This window comes from Stegostoma tigrinum, chromosome 30 (assembly GCF_030684315.1).
Source record: "Stegostoma tigrinum isolate sSteTig4 chromosome 30, sSteTig4.hap1, whole genome shotgun sequence".
NCBI classification, from domain to species: domain Eukaryota; kingdom Metazoa; phylum Chordata; class Chondrichthyes; order Orectolobiformes; family Stegostomatidae; genus Stegostoma; species Stegostoma tigrinum.
Genome location: NC_081383.1, coordinates 44,151,227 through 44,169,679, shown reverse-complemented (window position 1 = coordinate 44,169,679; position 18,453 = coordinate 44,151,227). Strand labels below are relative to the sequence as shown.

The following is an 18,453-nucleotide window of genomic DNA, read 5'->3' as shown; positions in this document are numbered from 1 at the left end:
ACAAATTATGGAGGAAAATGAAACGTAACAGTATAGAATCTTTTGCCGGACCCAAACTCTATAGCCTTGTGTCTTTAATATTCACTTCAAGGAAATTTCTGTTGTAGATTGGAGAAAAGAATGTAGCAGTGGATATCATACACATTGGAGCCAATCATCTGATTAGCTTATGGGCAACGTAACTGAAAATTGCGAAATTTAGGGAGGGCTTACAGAAGCATGGTCGAGGATGTTTGAATAGCTATGGTGGCAGGAGTTCACATTATTGCTGTTTTATTAGTTTACTGAGTCAGATAAAAGTGGAGCCATCTGACAGAATGTCCACAGAATGATTAGTAAGTAGAGACGGAGCACTGCAAATGAGATTGATAACGTTTCACAGGAGATACCAATAGCACTTGTTTTAGGGTTGGGTGAAAACCCATAGAGAGTTATGGGGGAGGTGAATAACAAGTCATGTTCAAGAAACTTGAAGAGCATGAAGTTTGGAAATGGGACCAAATGTAGAGAAGCAAAGTTGAGCACAGACTGTTTTTTCTATTCATTTGTGGGATGTGGGTGTCGCTGGCTGGCCAGCATTTCTTGCCCATCCCTGGTTCCCCTTGAGAAGGTGGTGCTGGGCTGCCTTCTTGAACTGCTGCAGTCCTCCTACTGTGGGTTAACCCATAATGCTATTAGAGAGGGAATTCCAGGATTTTGACCCAGCGACAGTGAAGGAATGGCATATATTTCCAAGTCAGGATAGTGAGTGGCTTGTTGGGGAACCTACAGGTTATGTTGTTTCCATATAACTGCTGCCTTTGTCCTTCTGGATGGAAGCGGTCGTGAGTTTGGAAGGTGCTGTCTGAGGATATTTGGTGAATTTCTGCGATGCATCTTGTAGATAGAACACACTACTGCTACTGAGTATGAAAGTGGAGGGAGTGGATGCTTATGGATGTAGTGTCAATCAAGCAGGCAGCTTTGCCCTGGATGGTGTCAAACTTCTTCAGTGTTGTTGGGGCTGCAATCATCCAGGCAAGTGGGGAATATTCCATCACGCTCCTGACTTGTGCCTTGTAGATGGTGGGGAAGCTTTGAGGAGTCAGGACGTGAGTTACTTGCCGCAGTTTTCCCAGCTTCTGGTCTGCTCTTGTAGCCACTCAGTTAATGTGGTGAGTCCAGTTGAGTTTCTGGTCAGTGGTAACTCCCAGGATATTGATAGTGGGGGGATTCAGTGATGGTAACACCATTGAATGTCAAGGGGCGATGGCTGGATTGTCTCTTACTGGTGATGGTTATAGCCTGCTATTTGTGTGGCGTGAATGTCACTTGCCACTTGTCAGTCCAAGCCTGGATATTGTCTGGATCATGTTGCACGTGAACATGAACTGCGTCACTTTCTGAGGAGTCATAAATGGTGCTGAACATTGTGCAATCATTGGCGAACATCCCCACTTCTGATGTTATGGTGGACGGAAGGTCAGTGATGAAGCAGCTGAAGATGATTGGGCCTATGCCACTACCCTGAGGAACTCCCACAGAGATGTCCTGGAGCTGAGATGATTGACCTTTCACAACCATCCTTGTATGTGTCAGGTATGACTCCAACCACTGGAGCGTTTGTCCCCGCTACCCATTGATTCCAGTTTTGCTAGGGCTCCTTGATGCCACATTCACTCGAATGCAGCTTTGATATTAAGGGCTGTCACTCTCACTTCACCTCTGGGATTCAGCTGTTTTGTCCATGTTTGAACCAAGGCTGTAATGAGGTCAGGAGCTGAGTGGCCCTGGTGGAATCCAAGATGGCTATAGTCATGTGGTTTCAAGGAAGCCTTGTCCAAAAAAAAACTCCAGTGTCCATTGTGATCTTTCAATGGCCTCTTTTAGAGGAACCACTCCAGATATTTCCACAATACTTGAAATTAGTCCATTTTCCACAATCCGTCAAAAGCTAAAACCTTGAATATTAAATAAATAAAAAGCACCTGTGTAACACCAGAAACTTGATTCATACCATAGTCATATCATGTCAACAGATAGCAGAAGAGGAAAGAGGAAATCCTGATGAAATTTCAGCCTCTCCAGAGATTCCTGATGGTAAAACACCAGAGAGGATGGAAAAAGGTAAAGAATTTAATCACTTTCCAAAAATTTTGAAATTATTTGATTTTCTGTTTTGATACATTTTTGTCAGTGTTGGTTGCAGTACGACTTTTCCATTCAGGAAGTTGTGTTGAAATTTAGCTGGAATTTGGATTTTCATTTCCAGTGGGTAGGTCAGATGTGAAACAGAACACTGGCAATATTCTTAAGTTTCAAAAGAAGTCCTCACTTTTTGATGGTCCTAAGATCTTCCTAAGAATATGACTGGCTGCTGAGAAAGTTAATGCATTGCTTTTCATCTTCCAAACTTCTCTGGATTATATTGATCCAAACCACTGATAAGGCTAAAAGAGATTTGCGGAGTGGTTATAATGTCTCGTGACTAACTCAAAATTATTTCGTTGGATGCTGTTCCAACCATTAGCCAAGAAAATTCTTTTTGAAGTCATGATTTAAATAAAGAGCATTGGTCTAATCCATGGTATCATTATTTCTCAACAAACTGATGAAGGCTTTAGATGAGACTAGCTTGGGTGAAACTTAAATTCTGTTATGATCGGTAACCAAAGAACACAGACACTATGAGAAAGAAATACTCTAAACACAGGACACTCCACCTGCAGCTAATTAAGGAAATTAAAGATAGTGTCAAATTGAAAGTTAAAAGATATAATTTTGTAAAGATGTCAGAGGATTGAGCACAGTTTAAATAAACAGCAAAGAACAAATAAATTATTAATAAAGAGGAATAAAATCAAGTGCAAGAGAAAGGTAGTGAGAAATATAAAAACAAGTTTCTATAGTATTTAAATAGGAAAAGGTTAAGTAAAATGATGCAGGTCCTTTAGAGCGAAAGTCACAGGATTAATATTGGACAAATACTGTTATGGTGGGTCAGCTAGCTTCATAGAATCATAGAGATAGCGAGTTTTGAGAAGATTTGTAGCTCAGGTTGAGTTTCTGGATGTGAGTTTGCTCGCTGAGCTGGAAGGTTAGTTTTCAGACGTTTCGTCACCATTCTAGGTAACATCATCAGTGAGCCTCCGACAAAGCGCTGGTGTTATGTCCTGCTTTCTGTTTATCTGTTTAACCCAAGGAAACCTAAACAGATAAATAGAAAGCGGGACATAACACCAGCGCTTCATCGGAGGCTCACTGATGATGTTACCTAGAATGGTGAAGAAATGTCTGAAAACTAACCTTCCAGCTCAGCGAGCAAACTCACATCCAGAATCATAGAGATATACAGCATGGAAACAGACTCTTTGATCCAACTTGTCCATGCCAACCAGGTAACCTAAATAAATCTAGTCCCATTTGCCAGCATTTGACCCATATCCCTCTAAACCTTTCCTATTCATTTACCAATTTAAATGCCGTTTAAATGTTGTAATTGTACCAGCTTCCACCATTTCCACTGGCAGCTCATTCAATACACTCCCCCCCCCACTTGTAAAAATTGCCCCTGAGACCCCCTTTTAAATCTTTTCCCTGTCACTAAAACCTATGCCCTGTAGTTTTGGACTCCCCAACCCTGGGAAAGAAACTTTGTCTATTTACCCTACCCATGCCCCTCATGATTTTGTAAAGGTCACCCTTCCGCTTGCGATGCTGCAGGGAAAATAGTCCCAGTCTCTTAAGCCTCTTAGAGTTTTTGGTTGGTTTGCCATGCTGACTGGTTTTCATGTAAATGTTTTATCTCCCTTTTAGGTGAAATCATCAGTGCTGTGTAGCCTCTGCTGAGGGCTGTTGTTCTGTGCCACTCTGAATTTATATGGTCTGGTCTGGCATGGTGGACAGTCTTGTTTCCGGTTTTCTACTGTAGTTGTAAATAGATGGGATATATTTCCATATGTTTGTTAATTGCATCGGTGCCTGAAAACCAGGCCTCCAGGAATTCTCGTGCTTGTCTCACTTGTCCTAGTGCTGTAACTTTATCCCAGTTAATTGATATCCTTCGATGTCGGAGTGTATTGAAACAAAGGATAATTGGTTGTGCCATTTTGCTGCAAGTTGGTGTTCATGTAATTTGGTGGCGAGTTTCCTGCCTGTCTGTCCTATGTCGTGTTTCTCACAGCTGCTGCATGGTATTTTATATATCATATATATGCAGCAACTGCGAGAAACACGACACAGGACAGACAGGCAGGAAACTTGCCATTTGGATACATGAACACCAACTAATTGCAAAATTGCACAACTAATTCTTCTTTGTTTCAATACACTCCAACACAGAAGGGCATCATTCGACTGGGACAAAGTTACAGCACGAATACAAGTGAGACAAAGACAAGCACGAAAATTCCTGGAGGCCTGGTTTTCAAACAAATGTAATTAACAAATATGTTGAAATAGACCCATCTGCCTACCACTACGATACTTACAGGAAACAAGAGTGCCCATCATGACAGACCGGACCATATAAATTTGGGGAGGGACAGAACAACAATACTTAGTGGAGGCTTCACAGCACTGACGATATCACCTAGAAGGTAGATGAAACGTTTACATGAAAACCAGTCAGCTTGGCGAACCAACCAACAAATCCAATCGCCACTTGAGCAACAGATCTTCTTTAAAACATTATTCATCCTCTCTCCAGAGCTTAAACCCTCCAACCCTGCCAACATCCTTATAAATATTTTCTGAACCTTTTCAAGGTTTACAACATCCTTCCTATAGCAGGGAGACCAGAATTACACACAGTATTCCAGTAGTAACTTAACCAATGTCATGTGCAGCCCAACTCCTATATTCAATGCACTGACCAATATAGGCAAGCATAACAAACACCTTGCTCACTATCCTATCTACCTGTGATTCCACTTTCAAGGAACCTTGAACCTGTACTCCAAGGTCTGTTTGTTCAGCAACACTGCCCAGGGCCTTACCATTAAGTGTACAAGTTTTGCCCTGATTTGCCTTTCCAAAATGCAGCATCTCACATTCATCTAAATTTAAACTCCATCTGCCACTCATCAGTCTATTGGCTCATCTGATCAAGATTCCTTTGCACTCTGATGGTAACCTTTGCTGTCCACTATACCTCCAATTTTGGTATCATCTGCAAACTTACTAACCATACCTCCTATGTTCACATCTAAATCATTGATATAAGTGACTAAAAGCAGTGGACCTAGCACTGATCCTGGTGGCTATCTGCTGGTCACAGACCTCCAGTCTGAAAAGCAACCTTCCACCACCACATTATGTCTTTTACCTTTGAGCCAGTTCTGTATTAAGTAGCTAGTTCTCCCTGTATTCCACGTAATCTAACCTTGCTAACCAGTCTACAATGAGGGATCTTGTTGAACGCCTTACTGAAGTCCATATGGACAACATCCACTGCTCTGCCCTCATTAATCCTCTCCGTTATTTCTTCAGACAACTCAATCAAGTTAGTGAGACACGTTTTCCCATGTTGACTATTCCTAAACCAGTCCTTTTCTTTCCAAATACATGTAAATCCTGTCCCTTAGGATTCCCTCCAGCAACTTGCCCATCACCAATATCAGGCTAACCGGTCTATAGTTCTCTGGTTTTTCCTTACCACCTTTCTGAAATAGTGGCACTATGATAGCCAAACTCCAATCTTCCAGCAACTTCCCTGTGGCTATCAGTGATACAGGTATCTGAGCAAGGGGCCCAGCAATCACTTCCCAAGCTTCCCATAAAGTTCTAAGGTACACCTGATCAGGCCCCGGGGATTTATCCACCTTTGTGCATTTTAAGATGTTTAGCACCTCCTCCTCTGTAATATGGACATTTTTAAAGATGTTGCTATTTATTTCCTCATGTTTTCTATCTTCTGTACTCTTCTCCACAGTAAACACTGATGTAAAATATCATTTAGTGTCTCCCCCATCTCCTGCGGTTCCACACATAGGCAGCCTTGCTGGTCTTTAAGGGGCCCTATTGTCTCGCTAGTAACCCTTTTGTCCTTAATGTATTTGTGGAATCCCTTTGGATTCCCCTTAACCCTAGTTGCCAAATCTATCTCATGTCCCCTTTTTGTCCTCCTGATTTCCCTCTTAAGTAAACTTCTATAGCCTTTATATTCTTCTGGGGATTCACTCAAATTCTGCTGTCTGTACTTGACAAATGCTTCCTGCTTATTCTTAACCAAAATCTCAATTTCTCTTGTCATGCAGCATTCCTGACATCTACCAGCTTTGCCCTTTACTCTAACAGAAACATTCTTGTTAAAAAAAAATTTGCATCTGTCTTCACTGGATACATATAAAATTCCAGAAATAATTGTAAATTGGGAGGTGAAAGGAAGTGAAGAAATTAAAACAATTGCAAAGGAAAGGATACCGACAAATTTAATACGACTAAAAACTAACAAGTCCTTGCTTCTTGATCATCTTAATGTAAGTGGCTGCTCAGAAAGTTGATGCATTGATTTTCATTTTCCAATGTTCTAAAAAGGTCCTAGTAGATGGGAGAATAATTGATGTGATCCTGTATTCAAGAAAGGAGGGAGACAGAAAATAGGAAAGTACAGGATTGTTAGCATAAAATTGTTCACAGGGAAAATGCTGTAATATATTACTGAGGAGCTCAGAGTGGGAACTTAAATCTTAATGCAGTCAGGCAGAGTCAGCATTGTTTTGTGAACGGGAAATTATGTTTAACAAAATTTATTAGTTTTTCTGAGGATGTAACGAACAGCATGGGTAAAGGGGAACCTGTGAATATGCAAACTTAATTTCCAGAAGGTGTTTGACAAGGTATTGCATCAATGGTTACTAAACAAAAGATGATGTTGTGGTGTAGAGGGTAACATGTTAGCAAGTTAGAGGATTATTTAACTGACAGAAACCAGACTGGGCATAACTGATCCACTTTCACATTGGTGAGATGTGACAAGCTAATGCTGTAGGGAGCAGTGGTGGAGCCTAACTGTTTACAAATTATATCAAAGATTTTGTCCCTTCATTCAAGTTAATGTTGCTAAATTCCCTGATGACAAAAGGAGAGATAGGAAAGTCAGTTGTGGAGGGAACATAAAGAGCCTGCAATAGGATATAGATAGGTTAAGTAAGTGGATAGAAAGTTGCCAAATGGATGAAAACATAGAAAATGTGATCTTGTCTACTTTTTAGCAGGAGAATAAAAAATCATATTATTTCAATGGATGGAGATTGCAGAAATCTGAGGTACAACTGTCTGATTGTCTCAGGAATGTAGGTACAAGATTAGGTCATTATTCTGTTAAGCCTGCTGTGTCATTCATTTAAATCATGACTGATCATTTACCTCAGTGTCACTTCGCTACACACACTCTACTTCCTTTGTGATTAGTCTTCAGAAATCATGTGATAACATGCTCAAGGCAGCACAATGATTGAGTCTCCATAGCCTTCTGGTGTAGAGAATTCCAAAGATGCACCATCCTTTGATGAAATTCTTGGCCATCTCATTCTAAAGTACCCCTTGACTATATCACCTTGTTTTAGACTCATCAGGCAAGACACACATCTCCTCTATTTCCTTTCTGCCTCACCTTGAGGGGGGAACAAAAGGGAGAGCATCCTCATTATTCAAAGTTTTAGGGAATACAGACTGGATCACCTCACAAAATAATCCTGCTATTCCTGGGATTAATCTGGAACACCTCTGCAGCACACTCTCTATGGCGAGTATATCCCTCCTTAGGTAAAGGGACCAAAACTCTGCACAATACTCAAATGAGATTTCACTGAGACTCTATACAACATCAGCAGGCCAGCTTTACTCTTCTGCTCAAATCCCCTGAAGATAAAAGCGATCATATCATTTGGCTTCCCAATTGCTTGTGCATTTGCGTTCTACCTAACTGACTCATGAATAGAGACACAGCGGTTTCTTTGGACACTGTCATATTTCTCAACAGCTCACTGTCTGGGCATAAAGGTCACCTATAACATGTCCTGGTCCAAGACCCTGGCAAATGGCACTAGATTAAGATACCTGGTCGGTATGGCAAATTGGACTGAAGGGTCTGTTCCTGTGCTGTACAATTGACTCTGTGACTTTATATTCAGTCTTTCTGTTCTGTTGCTACCAAAGTGAATAATAACATTTTTTCACATTATGTTCCATCTGCCATGTTCTAGCCCTCTCACTTAGTCTAAATCGTCTTGAAATCTTCTTGTTAACCTCCTCACAAGTTCCCGGTCGTTTTTGTGTCTTCAGTGAAATATTAGAATTAGTCCCCACATCCAAATCCTTTATCTAGACTGTAAACAGCTGTGCACTTGGAAGTTAATTTTCCTAGTCATCATCATCATTGATAGTTCCTCACAGGCAAGGATGACTGGCCTCCACTCTCAGGGTGAGTCCATCGGTGGCTGTACAAATCAATGTGACTGTCAGTACACTTGGGGCAGAAGGTGATTGTGAGGAAGTGTGGGTGGGGCAACACGCTCCTTATGCTATTTTGTTTGGCTTTCGTTTTTTTCCCCAACGATGCCTTCCCAGATGCTCCTCCTCCACTTTGGACAGTCTTGGGCCAGTGATTACCTCGTGTCGTGGGAATACCTTACTTCACCAGTGAGGCCTTAAAGGTATCACTGATGTGCTGCCTCTGTCCGCCTGGGGCTCACCTGCTGTTTTGGAGCAGAGCACTTGCTTGGAGAGTCTCATGTTGGTCATGCAGACAATATGCCCAGCTCATCACAGTCAGTGGTCAGTGCCTCAATTCTGGTGATGTTAGCCTGGTCAAGGACACTGGTGTTGATACATCTTTTTTCCAAATAGATTCTCAGGATTTTGTGAAGACAGCATTGGTGGTATTGCTCCAGTGCCTTTGGATGTCTGCTGTAGACAGCCCATATCTCAGAGGAAGCAGGAACCATTACAGTTCTGTAAACCATGAACTTGGTGTCGGATCTGATGTTGTTGTCAACAGCTGCTTTAACGACAGGACACTCCCAAAGTATTAGAAGTGGTCGGCATTCTCTAAGGCCTGCCTGTGGGTCTTGATGTTTGGGGGTTTTCTTCATAATGCCGGGCCAGGTTGGTGGAGGATCCTCATCTTGTCAGTGTTCAAGGTGAAACCCATGCTCTCATGTACCTTTGTAAAGGTGCTGATGATGGTCTGGAGCACACCGTCTGAGATTGCACATATGCAAACATTATCATGTACTTCAGCTCGATAACACTGCTGGGGTGACTTTGGTTTTTGTTTGGAGATGGCGCAAGTTGAATAATTTCTCACTGGTTCTGTAAGTTAGCTTCACTCCAGCAGGGAGTTGTTGATGGTGAGGTGAAGCTTTGCAGAGAGGTAAATCGAGAACAATGCTGGGTCGATAATGCAGCCCTGCGTGACAATGGCCCAAGCAGCGAATGGTTAGGTGTTGGATCCGTTTGTCATTACTATGAATTTGATGTCGTCGTGGAGCAGGCAAATGATGGTGAAAAACCTCATGGTGCAACCAAATTGGAGAAGAATGCTCCATAATACTTCCTGATTTATGGTGTCAAAGGCCTTGGTCAAACAAGGCCATGTACAGGGGTAACAAAGTGTGGAGCTGGATGAACACAGCAGGCCAAGCAGCATCTCAGGAGCACAAAAGCTGATGTTTCAAGCCTAGACCCTTCATCAGAGAGGGGGATGGGGAGAGGGAACTGGAATAAATAGGGAGAGAGAGGGAGGCGGACCGAAGATGGAGAGAAAACAAGATAGGTAGAGAGAAGAGTATAGGTGGGGAGGTAGGGAGGGGATAGGTCAGTCCAGGGAAGATGGACAGGTCAAGGAGGCGGGATGAGGTGGTAGGTAGGAAATGGAGGTGCGGCTTGAGGTGGGAGGAAGGGATGGGTGAGAGGAAGAACAGGTTAGGGAAGCGGAGACAGGCTGGGCTGGTTTTGGGATGCAGTGTGAAGAGGGGGCGAGCTGGGCTGGTTTGTGATGCAGTGGGTGGAGGGGAAGAACTGGGCTAGTTTTGGGATGCAGTAGGGGAAGGGGAGATTTTGAAGCTTGTGAAGTCCGCGTTGATACCATTGGGCCGCAGGGTTCCCAAGCGGAATATGAATTGCTGTTCCTGCAACCTTCGGGTAGCATCATTGTGGCACTGCAGGAGGTCCATTGTGGACATGTCGTCTGAGGAATGGGAGGGGGAGTTGAAATAGTTTGCGACTGGGAGGTGCAGTTGTTTGTTGCGAACCAAGCGGAGGCCCCCTGCATCTGTTGAGCTTGAAAATCATGTCTGTTGTGTACCTCCGTGGCTGAAAGCCACACTCCTCTGGGAGGAGATCCTCGGCCACAGGGAGGAGATGGTTGAGGAGGACCTTCGTGATGACATTTATAATGGTCGACAGCAGGGAGATTCCCCTGTAATTACTACAATCAGACTTGTTCCTTTTTTGAAAATGTTCATGATTGTAGCATCTCTGACTCTCCAGGTTGCTCTTCTCCTTCCAGATAAGGCAGACAAGGATATGTAGTTACTGCAGGATCTCAATGCCTCAGCAGGGATACCATCTGCTCCAGCAGCCTTGTTGTTCTTAAGCTGGCTGATAGCCTTCTCTGTGTTGTGCAGGCTGGGATGTTGCTGAGCTCACGTCATGTACTGTGCTGAGAGATGTGTTCAAGCTCGCTTGGATCAACAACAGAGCCCTGGTTAAGGAGGTCTCTTCTAGGACCCCACTAGTAGCAGCCTGCCATCCTGAAAATGATCAGTTTATTCCTATTCTTTTCTTTCTATCTGTTGGCCAGATTTTGCTAGTATAGTTCTCCCAGAGCCATATGCTTTAATTTGATTTACTAACCTTCTGTGTTGGTCCGTATCAAAATTTTTTGAAAATTGAAATACACCGCATCCATTTGTTTATTTTCATCAAAGCAACAAGCAGCATCCTCAAAGGCACGCCAACAAATATGTCAAAAATGATTTCACTTTCATCAATACACATTGACTCTGCCCAATTTTAATGTTATTTTTCTAGATGTCCTGTATCAAACTAAAGATCCACAGTTCTCCACTTCCTTTTTCCTTCCTTCCTCAAATGATAGGGTTGCATTTGCCACTTTGCAGGACAAAGAAACAATTACATAATCTACAGAACTTTGAAAATAACTGCAAATATACCCACTTTTTTTTATCCACGTCTTTCAACACTCTGGAATGAAACTCATCTGGTCCAGAGGATTTGTCAACCTTCAATCTAGTCACCTTTTCAAGTGCTACTGCTTTAATAATACTAATTTCATTTAATTCCTCAGTTTCATGAGACTCTCAGTTTCACAAATCCCTTGGTTGCCTGATTTCTGATAAATTTTCTTCTGTAAAGGTAGAAGCAAAGTAACCATTTAGTTCCTTCACCACTTACATGTTTTCCACTTTAGTCTTAACCCCACTAGTAGTGGACCCTCATTTTCCTAGCTAATCATTTTGTCTTCATGTCTCTCGTGCTCTAGAACTTGCTGCTTCCCTAGCCAAGTTATTCCAGTACTGTTACAACTCAGGCATTGACCTCACAATATGGTATGTCCTGTACATGTAATAGACCACACCAAACCCCCTTCAAATATATCGAGGAGAGAGCCTAGATTGTAATAGTTTTCTTAAAGGCAAGTGTGAGGTGCTATGTTCAATATTTAATTTGATTGATCATATTACTCGGCTTTATTCTCTCAACCAGTTAAATCACAGACAAAAGAAAGATCAATTAGTATATCAAGCAATCGGAAAACTTAACAGAATAGTGGAATATATATTGTTAAACATTAACTGTTCCAACATAATAACATCCCATAAACACACACTTAGCAAAGACAAATTAAGTAAAATAGATTTGTCTGTCTCACATGAGATATTTCTCCAGTCTAGGAAAAAAGAACCCTAAGAGAAAATTTGGGCAAAGAGAGAACTCCAGCTTTTTGCTGTGGCCAAGAGAGATGTATTGCAGCTTCCACAGCCAACTTCAAAATCCCAACAACTGAAAGCTAAATTAAATGCTTAACTAAGTGGAAGCCTGACTCCACCCATTCATGCTGCTCCTATTGTTCTAACTTTGTTGAAAAAGAAACCCAGGGCCTTACCAGCTGTTTACTTTATTCACTGGGTGGCACAGTGGCTCATAGGTTAGCACTGCTGCCTCACAATATCAGGGCCCTGGGTTTGATTCTACTCTTGGGTAACTGTCTGTGTGGAGTTTGCATACCGCCCGTGTCTGTGTAGGTTCCTCTGGGTGTTTTGGTTTCCTCCCACAACCCAAAGACGTGCAGGTTTGGTGCATTGGCCTTGCTAAATTGCCGTAGTGTCCATCGATGTGCAGGCTAGGTGGATTAACTATGGAAAATGCAGGGTTTCAGAGATAGGGTAGGGCCTGGGTCTGGGATGCCCACTGTGACTCAGTGGGCTGAATGGCACACACTGGAGGGATTCTATGAAATTAATCTATTGAATGAAAGAAAACTTGGAAGAGACAACTTGGCACCTTTGGCTCAAAACCTGTCTTCAAAAAAAGACCAGGACAAAATGCATCTCTGAAAGTCATAGTACCATTATAAATGCAAAAAGCAGGACAAATCCAACCTGACCCATTACTGCCCTATCGGTGAAGTGACAGAAGGTGATTTAGGGCATACTGCCTACATAGCTAGCTTCATGTCAGCACTGAAATTAGGTACCACATGACTAATTTCTTTGATAGGCAGAAGGTCTTTTTAGTTCGACAACAGCATCCTTTTGGTGACAAAGACCATGAGTATTGTTACTGCATAGTGACAGTTTCAAACTATCAGCTTCATTTCTCAGAGATGAATTGAGACCTCATATTCGGTTGGCTGTGGAACCCTGCAGCCAAATGGTCTCATTGTGGACTTCACAAGCCTCAAAATCCACCCCCCCCCCCCCCCCCCCGCGACCTCATCCCAAGACCAGCTCAGCTTGTCCCCGACTCCTTGACCTGTCCATCTTAGCTGCCACCTATCCGGTCCTCCCAGCACGCTGACCAACCCCACCCCCACTTCCTACCTACTAGTCTCATCCTGGCTGCCTTGACCTGCCTGTCTTTCCTCCCACCTAGCCGCCCCTCCCTTCCAACTGACCAACCCCATACCAACTCCCTACCTACACTCACCTTTACTGGCTCCATCCCTGCCTCGTTGACCTGTCCGTCTTCTCTCCACCTATCTGCTCCTCGGTTCACCTTCCATCATCGCCTCCCCCCTCTCTATTTATTTCAGAGCCCCCTTCCCCTCTCCCATTTTTGAAGAAAGGTCCAGACGTGAAACATCAGCTTTCCTGCTCCTCTGATGCTGCCTGACCTGCTGTGTTCACCCAGCTCTACACCTTGTTATCTCAGACTCCAGCATTGGCAGTTCCTACTATTTCTAGGCTAAAAACTAGATGCTTTGTATTAGAAAGGTACTCTGTTTCCTTTCAACTTAATCAGAATAAAAATTTACCAGAGAACATAATGTAGGAAATTAACTGATGTATGCCAGATTATCCCAGAATTGAAATTTCTACATGTAAAACCTTGGCTACTGTAAAATTGCCTTACTTATTGTGTGCAATGTCTTGGGTTTCAAAAATTTGAATGGAATTGACACCAATTTGAAACAATCTGCTTGTTGTTAAATCTTGCAATGCTTTACTTTTATCTGAGGTAGACTGAGCAATTTTCAGGGCTGGAAGTGGCAGTCTTGGGCCCAGTTAAGTTGCATAGTATATAATGAAAAGTGCTCTGGTCAATGTAGCCATGCAGGATGGTTTTGATGTGCCCTGTTTCATTATCAAGTGTGTGTGGTGAGCAAATGGCTTGAGTCCTATTTACAAGGCTGTTGGTCAGGCCAATCTTATATTGCATGGAACTATTGGCATCCCAGTGAGTGTGTTGTTTGATCTGTTGATTTTAGTTTAGCTGTAAAATCTTTAATAGTGAAGTCTTGACCTTTGTTTCTTTCTGTTGCTCACTGGAAAATTGATCCCTTTTTAAACCTTTTGGTCTCTATTTGGTGCATAACAAGGCAAAGAGCTGAGAAGTGGGAATGATTGGGTAACTCTTTGAAAGAACAGGCACAGTGGGCTTGTAAACACCCCTTTGGATTGTATAATTTCATGAACAAGCAATGGTTTCTAATTTACGACGATAAATTTAACTGACTAAAGTGCTTCATTTGCTTTATTTCTTAGGATACACTGTGGTGGCTGAGACGGTAGAAGATGGTAGAGAACAAAATTCTGAAGAGCAGCATGTAAGTGAATTCTTAGAGATGAATTGAGAAATCCAGACTAAAAACTATATGCTTTATCTTAGAAAGGGACTCTGTTTCCTTTCTCCTTAATGAGCACAAAAGTTTACCGAGGAAACATAATGTAGAAAATTAACTCATGTATGTCACATTACAGAAGAGTCCAAATTTCTACAGGTGAAACTTTTGGCTAGTGTTAAATTGCCTTATATATTGAGCGCAGGGTCTTTTGCATTTTAAAAATTTCAGTGGGAATTGACACCAAATTGAAATAGTGCTTCCAACTGATATCCTCATCTAGTCTTCTCAGGTAATTTGTTCAAAATACACATGTGAGAAAATTGAGAGCCTTCAAACAAACAATTCCTAATTAGGGCTGCTATTGTCTTAGAAATAACTGGCATTTGGGACATCAGAGACCTGGCCCTGATTGTTCCTCACACTGATATCCAATTAATGCATTAGGAAGCAAAAGTTTTACAAGGGTTTATTATGAATTTATTGTTTAGTACAAACACTAGGGCCATATTACTATGCAGAGGCCAACTCCCTAAATGAGGAAGAATCCAGATCTTTATTTTTAATCAGTCTATTCAGAGATGTTATGCCACACTTCTGCAACAGGTGAGACTTGAATCCAGGCTTTCCTGGCTTGAAGTAGGGCAATAATACTGTGTCACAATATAAAATCTAATGAGCATACCCTGCTCTCAACCAGCAGTTGTCCTGGTTTATCCCTAACAGGAGCACTGCCAGGTCATAGAGTAATCAGCAATCATTGTGTCGGCCGAAGGTTAGCCAAACATAGTATTCTTTTTATTGGAGGACAAATGAGTCTGTCACTGTGACATAGAGTTTCTGCACATAAAAGGTGACTATCTTTCAGTGAGGATTTAGGGCAGGATTTGGACTTCGTTAGACCATACCCATTATTTTAAAAACTGAGAGGTTTAAAGAAGTCTCACAGTACAGTTGTTCAGTGGTTGATGCTGTTGATTCCAGCCTTGTTTGCATGTTCTCTCGTGTCTGCATGGGTTTTGCCAACTGCTGCAGCTTCCTCCCACAGTCCAAAGATGTGCAAGTCAAGTGGATTGGCCATGCTGAATTAGACACAGTGATCAGGGATGTACAGGTTAGGTGCATTAGCCATGGAAAATGCAGGGTTACAGGAATAGGGTGGGGAGATCGATCTGGGTGGGGTGCTGTTCAGAGGGTTGATGTGGGCTTGTTGGGTCGACTCGCCTGTTTCCACTCTTTGTCTATTTTTAAAAAACCTGTTAGCACTCAGTCAGAGTTCCGCAGCAACTGTTGCTGCATCAGAGTCTGTGAACATAAATCTTTGGCTGGTCGCTCCACTAGGGTCACAGTGTAGAGTTTGGGATGCTCTGCTTTATGCAACAATGTAAATAACATATTTGTCAAATACATTTGTATTTCTGTATCCATAATTTATTGGTGTTCCCCTTCCCATTAGGAAACTAATACACTATCAGGACCAGCACACATTACTGGAGGTAAGCCATTTTGTATCTTGGTTGTGGCCCTTTGAACATTGTTCACCTATGATCTCCTTAACCAGTTAGCACTCTGTGACATAGTAGTTGATAACTTTAATGCGAGAGAAATATAATATTAGTTTGTCGTAGCCATGACCCAAGAAAGAGACAAGAATCATAAATTTATATGATGCAGAAGGTGGCCATTTGTCTCAGTATGTATGTACTGACTCTTTGAAATAGATACCGCATTAGTTTTACTAATTTTTTTCTTACATCCCTGAAATTTTTACCCCTTTAGGATAACATCTAATTCCCATTTGAAAATTAGTGTTGAATCTGCTGCTGGCATCTTTTCAGTTACTGCATTCCAGATCACCATAACCAGCAGACACTTTTATTAATCAATTGCCATAAATTTGTGTCCCCTGGTTATTGACCACCTGTGTACCATTGGGAATAATTTTGCCTAAATTATACCTTTAGGATAGGATATAGGAAAATAGGAGATTTGATCAGAATCATGAGGGGCCTGAACAAAGAATATGGGGAGGAATTGTTCCCATGAGAGCAAGGATTGAGAACTAGAGGATTTTAAGGTAATTGACACTACAATTTTTTTATGCACTGATCTGGAGAGAAAATTTGATGGTTGTAGGGTACTTGAATCTAGGTTATTAAGATACATAATAAATGGAAGTAATCCTAACACTGACCCCTGAGTACACCCCTCATATCTCCCTCTGATCTGAAAAACAACTACTCACCACTACCCTTTCTGCCCTTTACTTGATTTCGTAACTCATCAGCCAGTGCACTTTTAACCCATGGGCTTCTATTTTGCAAACTGACCTGTTATCACTCTGAAAGTATTGCACTCAATGTCACATGCACTCCCCTTCTCAACCCTATCTGTTATTTCGTCAAAGAACTCACTGAAAGTAATGAAACACCATTTTCCTTTAACAGATTTGTGCTATCGTTTATAAACATGTATTTTTACTGGTACCAATTTACTTGCCATAAATTAATAACCAAAATTTTTTCCCCTACTGCTATTTGGCCAAGACCTGTAGTTGCCAGGTTTATTCCTGTCCTTTTTTTTTGAACAAGAACGTGACATGGAAAATCCAGTCCTTTGGCAGAGTTCCCTTATCTTGAAGATTGTGGAAAGAATCTTTACAATTATCACTATTAGCTGCAGTTTCTTCAGAAAGAACCTGTGTGACATTTCTACTTTGAGCGCCGGCAACCTTTTAAGTTGATCTTTATCAGTATTCACAATATCCAATGTCCCTACTTCTAGTCGGAATCCGTGACAGCAAAGGAGGCGATCACTTGGCCCTCTACTGGCCATTGCTCACACTTCCCCACTTGATCCTTGTAACCTTGCAAGTTAGTTTCAGTCAATTCTTATTCAATTTCTTTTGAAATCATTGATTTATTCCTCTTCCACTGTTCTCCTGAGCAGCAAGTTCTGGATTATTACCACTGTAGTGTTCTTCCAACTATTTCCCTTCATCTCTTGTCCAAGATTTTAAATCTGTGTCCCCTGGTGCTTGCACCAGTGGTTAATGGAAATAGTTTTTCTTTGACCACCTTATCTAGGTCTTAATTGGTCTCAGCCGTCCTTTGACAATCCTTTTACTACTGTTGAGAGGCTTTTTGAATTTCCTTTAAAGTTACCCACTAGTTTACTCTTCCATTCTTACTTCCTTATTCAATTCTGCCTGTATTTTTTGTATTCAGTTTGATCCTGTATTAAATTATAAACTTGGCATTTGTGTAAGTGTGTTAGGTTTTGTGCATCAATTTAATCTTCATATCTTTAATCATCCTATAGGTCCCTAGTTTTGTGGGAGAGTTTCTAGTCTGTTTTTAACGAGTTACTGTTTGAAGATTTAACATTTTACTTCTAACTGCTGCTGTTTGATTTCAATCCCCGTAGGTGTATTGTTAAGTTGAAAATGCCTAATGAGTTCTTTAAGGTCTGATCAAAATGATTACAAGAAGACATGTACTTTGATATAAAGCAACATTATTAGCTTAATCAAATTTAGATGAATGCATACTAATGAGTGCATCTATTAGCTTAAACTACTTTAGACATACTCAACAAGCGAATCTCACTACCTTCTGTCCACTGGGGACTCCTGGGTGATAGATGGCACTTGGAGCTGTACCTCAGTTTCCGCAGCACTGGTCCTTGAACCTCAGTCTGATGGTGAAAGATCCCTGGCCCTGGCCCTGGTCTCACAAACCCAGCCCAATGGTGAAAGGCCCTCTTAAGCAGAGAAATGTCACACATATTATGACTGTTCTGAATCTGATTTTAAGTCCTGTATTGCCATTCTGAGTACTTTTCCCAACATTTCCTTTGTGATAAACATCTGCAGGTATCACTGCAAAAGAGCCTGCTCCCAAACGAGGCAAGGTCATTGCAGTTGCCTTCAAGCCAAAGCAGGCTTTCACACTAAGCTTGTTTTTTTATGCATTTTCCACCAATTGTTTATTATCATGTCCATTTAACCCTTAACAATATGGTTTGGAGGTATTTTTAAGTCTAACGCTATGCTCCAGCCCTGGATGTCTTCAAAATAGATGAACAGAAGACCTTACATAAGGATGCATGTGTTGTTCAATAGTTGCAAGCTGATTATAGATGTGATAAAGTCTAAGATCGCT

General features: G+C 41.7%; 1 protein-coding gene across 5 annotated transcripts in view; it reads left to right on the top strand.

The window, feature by feature from the left end:
- LOC125465967 (uncharacterized) overlaps positions 1-18,453 on the top strand; it is an 82,462-nt gene that overhangs the window by 3,552 nt on the left and 60,457 nt on the right. For 3 of the 5 annotated variants that reach the window (XM_059638515.1, XM_059638513.1, XM_048560014.2), the window contains exons 2-4: positions 2,019-2,106; positions 14,214-14,275; positions 15,747-15,786. In XM_059638515.1, coding sequence (XP_059494498.1) covers positions 2,097-2,106; positions 14,214-14,275; positions 15,747-15,786 — 112 coding nt within the window. In that variant the 5' untranslated portion in view covers positions 2,019-2,096. Of the gene's footprint in view, positions 1-1,490; positions 1,579-2,018; positions 2,107-14,213; positions 14,276-15,746; positions 15,787-18,453 lie in introns of those variants that run through there. The other 2 variants (XM_059638514.1, XM_059638516.1) reach the window with 2 other exon arrangements.